The 9745-nt window shown below is 34.2% G+C and overlaps 2 protein-coding genes across 3 annotated transcripts; both read left to right on the top strand.

Annotated features, from left to right (window-relative positions):
• The first annotated feature begins 683 nt into the window (after positions 1-683).
• LOC123889527 (two-component response regulator-like APRR5) lies at positions 684-5762 on the top strand. Of its 2 annotated transcripts, none has more exons than XM_045938898.1 (8): positions 684-1186; positions 2139-2300; positions 2415-2545; positions 2650-2796; positions 3182-3293; positions 3379-3775; positions 4367-5090; positions 5317-5762. In XM_045938898.1, exons 1-8 carry the CDS (start codon positions 1036-1038, stop codon positions 5425-5427), a joined length of 1935 nt encoding a protein of 644 aa, XP_045794854.1. In that variant the 5' UTR covers positions 684-1035; the 3' UTR covers positions 5428-5762. The 2 variants fall into 2 exon arrangements, with proteins under 2 accessions (XP_045794854.1, XP_045794855.1); XM_045938899.1 differs by having other exon boundaries at positions 710-1186; positions 2686-2796.
• A 656-nt stretch (positions 5763-6418) lies between these two features.
• On the top strand, positions 6419-7730 carry LOC123889526 (NDR1/HIN1-like protein 12). The gene has a single exon (XM_045938897.1). It carries the CDS (start codon positions 6835-6837, stop codon positions 7492-7494), a length of 660 nt encoding a protein of 219 aa, XP_045794853.1. The 5' UTR covers positions 6419-6834; the 3' UTR covers positions 7495-7730.
• Positions 7731-9745: the final 2015 nt, after the last annotated feature.

Raw genomic sequence — 9745 nt, 5'->3', positions numbered from 1 at the left:
GTAGAGATGTTTCGTTTTGCCTATATTATCTTAATATATGTTTCATTTTCGAACCGTCTGGCTTGAAAAAGCAATCAATGCTTGCTGCATATGGTAGGGAGTAATGGACACGTGCACCATTCTGTGTTGGCGTTTGGTGCATTCGCCTCAAATTACTAGAACTTATATTTTATATTTTATGATTAAATGAGAGTTTGTGTGATTAATTGTTCTATGCTTTTTCTATAAGATCTAATCTCCTTTATAATTATTTTATTTGTCACTATTATAAGTAAAAAATAACTTTTTTAGTTCATTGTAAAAGTAATATATCTTATCAATCAATAATATAGATCAGATACATTACTTTTTAAATAAATTTTAGGAGGAATATCGGTGAAGGAGGAGAAATTACAAAGTACCAAGTGCATTGAAATATCTATCCATTTAATATTTAATTGCTCTTAATTTAAAAAATAAAAATAAAAAATACAGAAGCAAAGAGAATACTAGTTAGTGATGTATTTGTGGCTGCAATAGAGAGGATATTTGATTTTTTGTTCGTGTATGACGTTAGGAGAAGGTATGAGAGACACGTGTTAAAAAGGTGGTTCCCACAATGAAAACGGATGGTGGAAAAGAAGGCACATCAGCAAGGGAGGAAGCTGAGAGAAGAGAAATAGATCTCACATTTACATTACATTGAGTTGAGTCCAATCCAATCTGTTTCTGCCTTCTGACACACCACAAAGATATTTTTACGATTTTCGTGGCTGTCATTCAACCATTTAAAAGTAGTTTGAAATTTTGTAATATTCTCTTTCTTTCCATCCACTCAATTTAGCGGACTTTTTTTGTTAGATATTTTCATTCATTCATTCATTCAACTTACTTACTTAATAACATAACACAGACTCCTCATCAAAGGTAGTAGTAAGTATAGAAGAAAATTAATATTTTGCTTCTGAGCTCTCTCTCTCCAAATTACAAATCTAGGGTTCCTCTGTTTCATGCGGTTTTTGTTTTCCGTTCATTACTCTACTTTATCATTTGAGAATGGGTGAATCAACGATGCAGATCAACAATCATCATGACTCCTCAGTCCACAAGTTTCTTCCTCCCACCATGCTTAGGGTCTTGCTCGTCGAAGCTGATGATTCTACCCGCCACATTATTTCTGCACTTCTTCGCAAATGCGGTTATAAAGGTTTTTTTCTTTATTATTCTTTCCCTAATTTCTTGTTTAATTTCACTTTCTGTAAACAATTTTTAATTTTATTTTTTAAACAAATTAAAATAAATTTGTCTTTAATATATTCCAACACGAGTAGATCGTTCATTGCCGGTGTCTTTGAAAATTGACTTATATTAATCACTGAACGAAAAAGTAAAAGATTATTGGTTTTGATCTGGATTTTTGGCGTTCATGTAAATTAGTATTACTGAATTCGTGAATAAAAAACGTTCAACTATGTAAGTCAACACTGCATCGATAAAAGAATAAAACATCCAACAAGATTTTTAACGTATTGAAGGAAATGAAGGAGGCTCTGTTTGGATAAATAATTTTTTTGGTATTAACCTGGGAAAGGGATCCTGATAATCGGTTGCGGAGTAATTAAAGTCCAGCCAATAATTATTTTCACCGGAAAATCAAATTTGGGTTCTCCCCAATGAGCTCTTAAGAAGAACTCATTAATCACTTGAGCTTATCACTTGGTTGTTCGGATAAACAACTTAATTTCCAGTTTATAGCATAAACACTTATCACATATAAGCGCTTATTATATGCTATTTTCGTAACAAAAGATAAATGAAAGTCAAATTGTTTTTTGTACTAGCTATACTGTAGTAGATCTTATGTTGGAAATAAGCTTTCATAACTCATAAGTTTTCCTAAACAGTCTCACATCTACTTATGTCAGTAGATAAGTTCAATAAGTCAATACAAAGAGACCCTAAATCTATTGGGCCACTGGTTTTCTGAACTTAAAACAATTTCACCTTAGCATGCAAACACTATATGAGGTGTTTGGTATGTGTGCACTGTTAAAGTTATGTCTTCCAACCTAGTGTGTGGAAGGTGTATTTAGCTTTTAGCTTTAAGCCCGACATGCTTGTGAACTTCTTAATGGTATTTTTTATTTTTTTAAATGCAGTTTCCGCAGTTCGTGATGGCTTAAAGGCATGGGAGACATTGAAGAACAAATCATCTGAAATAGATCTCGTATTAACAGAAGTGGAGTTGCCATCAATATCTGGTTTTTCACTACTTACCTCAATCATGGAGCTTGACATTTGCAAAAACATTCCTGTCATAAGTATGTCTTAACTTGGTACTTTGTGGCCTTAATTATATTAATTTTGATGCTACTTGGTTAGATATGGCTATTGCGTTAGGGTTTATTCTCAATTTCTCATGGTGTAATGTGCAGTGATGTCTTCTAACGATTCAGTTAGCACGGTGTTCAAATGCATGCTAAACGGGGCCGCCGATTTTCTCATTAAACCTGTTCGGAGGAACGAGCTTAGCAACTTGTGGCAACATGTGTGGAGAAAACATACCGTAAGTCAATGTTCTTTGATCTTCTTGTAGAAACGTTATATTTCTATTGTCTTGTAGAAACGTTACTTCATCTTTTTTGATTCAATTTTATATTATTTATACAGATTAGCATGCCTCCTCAAAATATAACATTTCCACAGAATAAACTTGATGTTGCTGCAGAAAACAATGCTGCAAGCAATAATTCTAGTGGTTCTGTGGCTTCCACACAAAAGAATGTCGAATGCAGCGAAAAAACTAGTGAGGCTCAAGTAAGTTTTGCTTCTGCGTGCCTCCAAAATTTCATTGAAATAATGTAATATGATCGTTACATATGTCAGTCTATGAGGTTTCAGTGTGTTAGTTATGAAGCAGCAGTTAACTTTTACCTGAGTTGATTTCATTAGTAATTTTCTATCTACGCTTTCAACGTTAGGCATGAGTAACATAAAAAGACACACAACTACAATCTCTTGTACAATGCATATATGAAGCCACTCTCCTGCAAACTTGAGGAAAATTTTCTTTCTAGATTAGGCGAGGTTCATGAAACTTCACATAAAAACTGCATATTTTGGCAACTCTCTTGTAAAGTACTTTTTACTTGTACATAACCATTTTTTGGAAGCTGAGTGTTCATACATGGAAAATATGCAGGATATGTCCCAGCTGAAGAGTTCTTCATGTTTGAGCAATACCAGCCAGGCAAAACACGAAAATTCTACCAGATATGAAAGGGAGTTTGCTGAGTATAACGAAGAAACTGGAGGTATGTCACTTTCTCGTATCTTGTACTTCTGTTCAGTATTTTGGCCCTTATTTTGCTACTTAGTGACAATTCACATTTATTGCAGAGAAATCAACTATAATAGCATCTAAAGCTGCTGGGTATGACAAAATTTCAACAGGTTTAAGGCTTGGTCAAAGCTATGATTGTACAGAAACAGAAAACCAAGATGAAGTGTTAAAAACAGAGTTTAGCAAAGCCAATCCTCATACTAATACAAAGATTCATCAATGTAATGATGGAATAGAAGAACATTCTGCTGGAGCTATTGACTTGATGGCTACTTTTCAGAATATTCCAAAGAGCAGTTATGCCGATTGTAGTTTCAATGCTGGTGGTAACACAGCCAATTTTGATACACAATTGGAACTTTCTATACAAAGAGATTTTCCTGGAAGCTCACCTAAACTTACCAATGAAGAAGGGCAAATATTGAATCATTCAAATGCTTCTGCGTTTTCTTTGTGAGTTCACTATTTGATTATGTATTTTTGAGTTCTTAATGATATCAAATAACTAAACATTTTTTTTTTGACAAACAAATAACTAAACATTTATGTCATACAAACTTTTCATTGTGGTGATGAATTAACAAAATTTATTCTATACAAAAATGACAATTATCTTTGTTTTCTGCAATTCTGCTTTCCTGTCCGGGTCTTGTTTATGATGATACACGTGTAAGAATGGTTTTAAAAGCCAACTAAATTGTGATATATGAACTAAAACATGGAGAACATGGATATATAGTCTCTGTAATCACCAACTAGTTGTAAAATTTACCAAGCTTCTCGAGAGACAGCAGATATATTGGTGTATTTTATCATCAGATAACAGCAATTTCAAAAATGCTCTAAAGAGATGTTAATAACAAAATTTGAATGCTTGTTGATAGTATTCTTTTTTATATATGTAATTGGGTTTTATTGTTTTGAAAACTCTTATTTTGTTAAGAAATCAATTTCAATTCTTGTGTTACAGAGCACATTTCATATCCAGCATTTCAAATAAACATTACAGAATTTCTAATGATACTTGTAATATCCTGTTTGCAGGTATGGCAGCAGTACATTGTTGAAGCCTTTCTTTCCAACAAAGAATTTGCATGAATCACACAAATTATCGGAAAATACAAATATTGGTCATCAGTATGATGTTAAAAAACTAAAGCAGGAAAATATCACCTATCTGGCAATTGGTCAGCCTGAACAAGTCGATGCAAAATCTCTTAACAGTCAACTTGAATTATTTCCTGCCACCGGGTCCACTTCTGATAATAAGTCTATGGAACATGATAATGTTTTTCAACCTATGTTTGATGCACAGTCAGGTATGCATCCCACATGGACACCAAAATCAATGTTCCATAAAGAGAGTTCTCCTTTTCCCGCAAGTATTTCCTCCCACTCCAACCCTAAAAGTCAAAACTCAGAACCTCGCCACTGGTCAGATGATGCCACCTATACTTGTGATCAAAACATAAATGATCAAAGCAATATAGATTGTGACGACTCTCCATCTAACGGACAAAGTTGTGGTACTAGTTTTTACCATGATGTGGAAAATTGCAACACCAGTGGTGTATGTGAAGAAGGCATAGGCAGCGGAAGTGATGGAAATGCCCCTTCAGCTGTTGTAGGCAAGAACAACCTTGAAAGTTCTATGAATAATGATCAATATGACGGGCTTGGAGGCACAAATTCTCATCGCACCAGCCAAAGAGAAGCAGCTCTAATGAAGTTTCGACTGAAGCGAAAAGACAGATGCTATGATAAAAAGGTACTGCAACCACAATGCCATCACTGCTTCTAAAAAGAATCACTCTAGAAATATTTATTTTCATTGTTCAATATGGAACTTGTGCAGTTACTTGCAGCACCATGTGCTCTGAAATAATTACCATTATTTAGTGTTTGAATGTATATTAATTTATCAATATGCTATCAGCGAAGGCTGACGTTTTTGAAGATATTTCAGATGCTCATTGCTCAAATTCATTTTACAGGTCCGATATGAAAGCCGGAAAAGACAAGCAGAGAATCGCCCCCGGGTGAAAGGGCAGTTTGTTCGCCAAGTACACGGTGAACTTCCAGTAGCTGATACTGGAAGTTACTGAGATTGTTTTGTTTCAAGTTACCTTCATTATTGATTTACAGTCTGACTTCTAACATTAATTTGACTCAACAATGGTTAACTGTATCTGGTGAAATCTGTTTGATTTTAATGGCTCTGTTGCTATTTTCTGTCGGCTTGTTATATTGACTCATTGACAATCTCCTAGAAATTTAGGATTGTACTTATTTAGTGATTGGTTTGAAGTTTTGATTTTTCCTCGTGTAAATGTTATTTGTTATACTAATTAATTAATGTAGGGCTGTTGTGTGGTAATATAAGCAGTGTGCTCAGATTGTATTTTATCATTCAAAGAGAATGTTAAATTTTATTCTTAAATACCGCTTCTAAACATAGATAAATTCTGTTTCTGCAACCATTTATGGATTAATAATATGTTGAAGACTGACATAACAATTTTAACATTATGGCCTTTGTTAGTTATACCGCTTCTAAACATAGATAAATCGGTGGTTGTGGGTGGGAACTGAAGAAGCATGGTCGAAACAGAACCAAACAAGTGTAAAACTGAAATCAAAACACATAATCACTTGTGAGCACATCAAATTTTGATTACATGCAGAAACTGTTGGTTTTACAAAGTCTATAAGTTTATCCAAATGTCGGTAAAAGGACTCAAACTGAGCCACGTCTCTTTCCTTTGGCTCTTCTTTCCATTGTCCCTTCTTCTCTACTTTTGTTCTCATTTGCTGTTTCATTTATTTTTGTTTTTGTTTTTGAGGAAAGCAAAATTAAAAGCAACACTACCTGCTTCACGCACTAAAAGAAAAAGAAAATATTATTCTTTTTGTTTTTAAACTCAATTCGCATTAGCCTACGGAGAATTCTTTCCAGTACTGAAAGCTATGTTAACTGTGATGCTTAGCCATGAAGAAATTAAATGAATACCTCCATTAAACTTTCTATTTGGTTAATAATTTTATTTCATGGATCAACACGACTAATAAATAACACAATCAATAATCAAATTTACTATAAAAAAATCACATTACATTTGAGGATATATTTACAAATTTGGATAATACAAGGACTATAGTGACTAAACAAAGCAGTGTGATGATCGGTCAAAAATAGAAAAGGAGTGATCAGATCACTCATCAAAATTAAAATGAGAAACTGATTGGAGTCTTGTATTGTACTTTTCTAATGCCAAGCTAAGTGACGCAATAATAAATAATATTGTAGCAAAGCTCCTTTATAATTTATTTATTTATTTATGGTCCATTGGAGCCCTATTAATTTCCCTTTTCCCCCACATTTGTAGCAAATTCAGCACTTAAACATCCATCCCCACCAAACTAAGCTTTTTATTTTGTGTCACTATCAAACTCCAAACATATTCCACTTCCTTTAACTTTAATAACTTAAGATAACAAAAATCTCTTCCCCCATGGAAGAAAACCAAAGCACTCAAAACCAACAACACCATCTTCCTCCAGACAAATTACAAATGAACAAACCTGCTCCCTATGGCACAAGTTCTTCCAAACGTGCATTCTGCACATTCCTTACCATTTTTCTTCTACTAATTGGTGTCACTCTTTTAGTCCTATGGCTTGTCTACCGTCCACACAAACCCCACTTCACGGTTGTCGGTGTCGCCGTATATGGCCTCAACACTACCTCACCACCGCTCCTTTCTGCTACCTTGCAGTTCAACGTCCGCATAAAGAACCCGAACAGGCGTGTCTCTGTTTATTATGACAGATTCTCTGCTTTTGTATCTTACAAGAACCAAGCCATAACACCGCAGGTTATGCTACCACCTCTTTTTCTGGAGAAGCACAGTCAGGTTTCGTTGTCTCCGGTGCTCGGAGGCACGGCGGTGCCTGTGTCTGTGGAAGTATCGAATGGGTTGATGGTGGATGAGGCCTATGGGGTGGTGGGTCTGAAACTTGTGTTTCTAGGAAGGTTGAGGTGGAAAGCTGGAGCAATAAAAACAGCACATTATGGATTCTATGGAAAGTGTGATGTATTGATTGGTTTGAAGAAAGGTTATGTGGGTCAGGTTCCTCTGCTTGGCAATCCACCTTGCAATATCGACATATGAAATTAGTGGATTGAATGAATATTTGATCAAAGTGTAATAAAATTAATGCAATATGTTGTTACTTTTCTTTTTTGTTTTAAACTAGTAGAAATTAATTAGTAGTATATGTAAGAGTTTGAATTTTTTTGGGGCCGGGGCTTGTTTGAGTACTGCATGTGTTAGAGAAGGTTAGGTGATGATATGATCTGTTCTTCACTCTAAAGCTCAAATTCAACAATTAGTACGTAATAGTGAAAGACTAGTCTGTCTCACAATATAATTAAGCTGTGTGTGTATGTGAGATTAGTGACACTTTTTTCTTTTTTATTCTTTTTCCTATGAATGAGTGAATGTTATTATAGTAAATAAGTTATTCTAGGATATGATTGAGTGAGACATATATATATTAGCATATAAACATCATCGTCCTCTATTGGATTCTCAGAAAGCAACTAGTTAGCTAGTTAGTGCTCAAGGCATCCGGTTCCTGCCTATGTTATGTTGCTGCAAAAATTTGACTAATTTTTTTTGGATCTGTGAAAACTGCTACTAGTATTTAGTGGAATGAAGAATCCGAATCCGAACCAAGTAAAGCTAAATAGTGGGCTGGCTCCTTTAGAAATGTGTTGAATAATAAGTTATTTCATATTTGAGGGATGGATGAATGGATGGATGAAATCAATATAGTGCATCTACCATGCAATGCAATGCACCTTTAAAAACATATATAATATTCTCGTTATCAACATAATTTCTATTTGTCCTTTTATACTTTTCTGGTTCTGATTCTCTCAATCTCGTCCATTCTTTTTGGGTTCTTAGTTCAATTAATGTTCCTTGTTTGGCTCAATAAAAAGAGAAGCTATTTTGGTACTGTTAAGAGTCCTACATCGGTTGAGAGATGACCTGACTAAGTGTTTATATATTAGAGGTAATCATCACCTTACGAGCTGGTTTTGTAAGGATGAGTTAGGCCCAATATCCATTTCTAAGAGATGGTTTCTCTCCCACAAAAAACGAACGTCAGCTTGTTCGGTATCTGCGAACCGAAATGTCCTAGATTTCGGTACGTTGGTCGCTGGAATTAGGTCATTTTCGGTAGAAGTTTACCGAAATAATTGTTTCGGTACCTGCGAACCAAAATGTCCTAGATTTCGGTAAGTGGTTACCGAAATTTATCAGCATGTCAGCTTATTTCGGTTCGTATAAACCGCAGCACCCCAGGGGCAAAAACGAAAATTCAGGGGGTAGAAAAGAATTGAGGGGGCTTGGGAGAGAAAACATCTTTCTAAGATGGAATCAGAGTCTCTCCACCACGGTCCGTTGGGCCACCTGTTATCAGGTTTCCGTTATCGGGCCACTTACCGTTTATATCCACGCACCAATTTGAAATTGATTACTCTATTCAAACAAACAAAATTGGAAATGAAGGGAATTTAATTGAAATATTTGAATTCACTATAATTTTAATTTCTCTACATTAGATCATTCTAACTAACACATTCTTAAGCATTTGAAAAAACGATTAACTTCCATGCAGAAGCTATGGATTGTCGTGGTCTATGTGCTATTTTCATGAGCATTGAAGTGGTTAATATGTATTAAGCACACGGTATTTTAATATAGAAACTTTACATATAATGATGTAAGAAAATCAATGTTTTTTTCATTTATTTTGCACGGTATTCTAATATAGAAATTTTACATATGATGTAAAAAAAATTAATGTTTAAAAGATTAAAATGCACAAGTTTTAAAAGAAAAGTTTCTACATTTATTTTTCTTAACATGTGCCCTCATTCTCTTTCAATTTTAATTGATATGCTGCTCATTTGGTTTCAAATGTTGATGAAGTTTGTAGAACTGTAGTAAAAAGAGCAGTTGATATGTTATATGTACATGAAAAAAGTCCTTTCTTTTTGTATCACCAAATCCAAATTTTACACTACTGAACAATTCTGTTATTAATTAATTCATTTTTTCGTATTTTTTTTTGCTTAACAGATAAAATAACAAATTATTGAAAACTCATACATACAAAATAGAAGGATTGAAGTTCAAACACCAATCATGGTCCAACCTAACAATTTTGCATTTTTGCTAGTTAATTTAGAATTTGTGGATTTTTCGTCAATTGTTTTTAAAAATAGCACAAATAAACTTGATAATTTATTGTTTAATTAGAAGTTTGAACCATATCTTTCCATAATTTTCACTTCTAACATGCTCGCATATTTATAAAAATTTAGGGGAGACGCAAGAAGAGTGGGGG

This window comes from Trifolium pratense, linkage group LG6, assembly GCF_020283565.1.
Source record: "Trifolium pratense cultivar HEN17-A07 linkage group LG6, ARS_RC_1.1, whole genome shotgun sequence".
Taxonomy (NCBI): Eukaryota; Viridiplantae; Streptophyta; class Magnoliopsida; order Fabales; family Fabaceae; genus Trifolium; species Trifolium pratense.
This window is presented reverse-complemented; position numbering and strand designations above follow the sequence as displayed.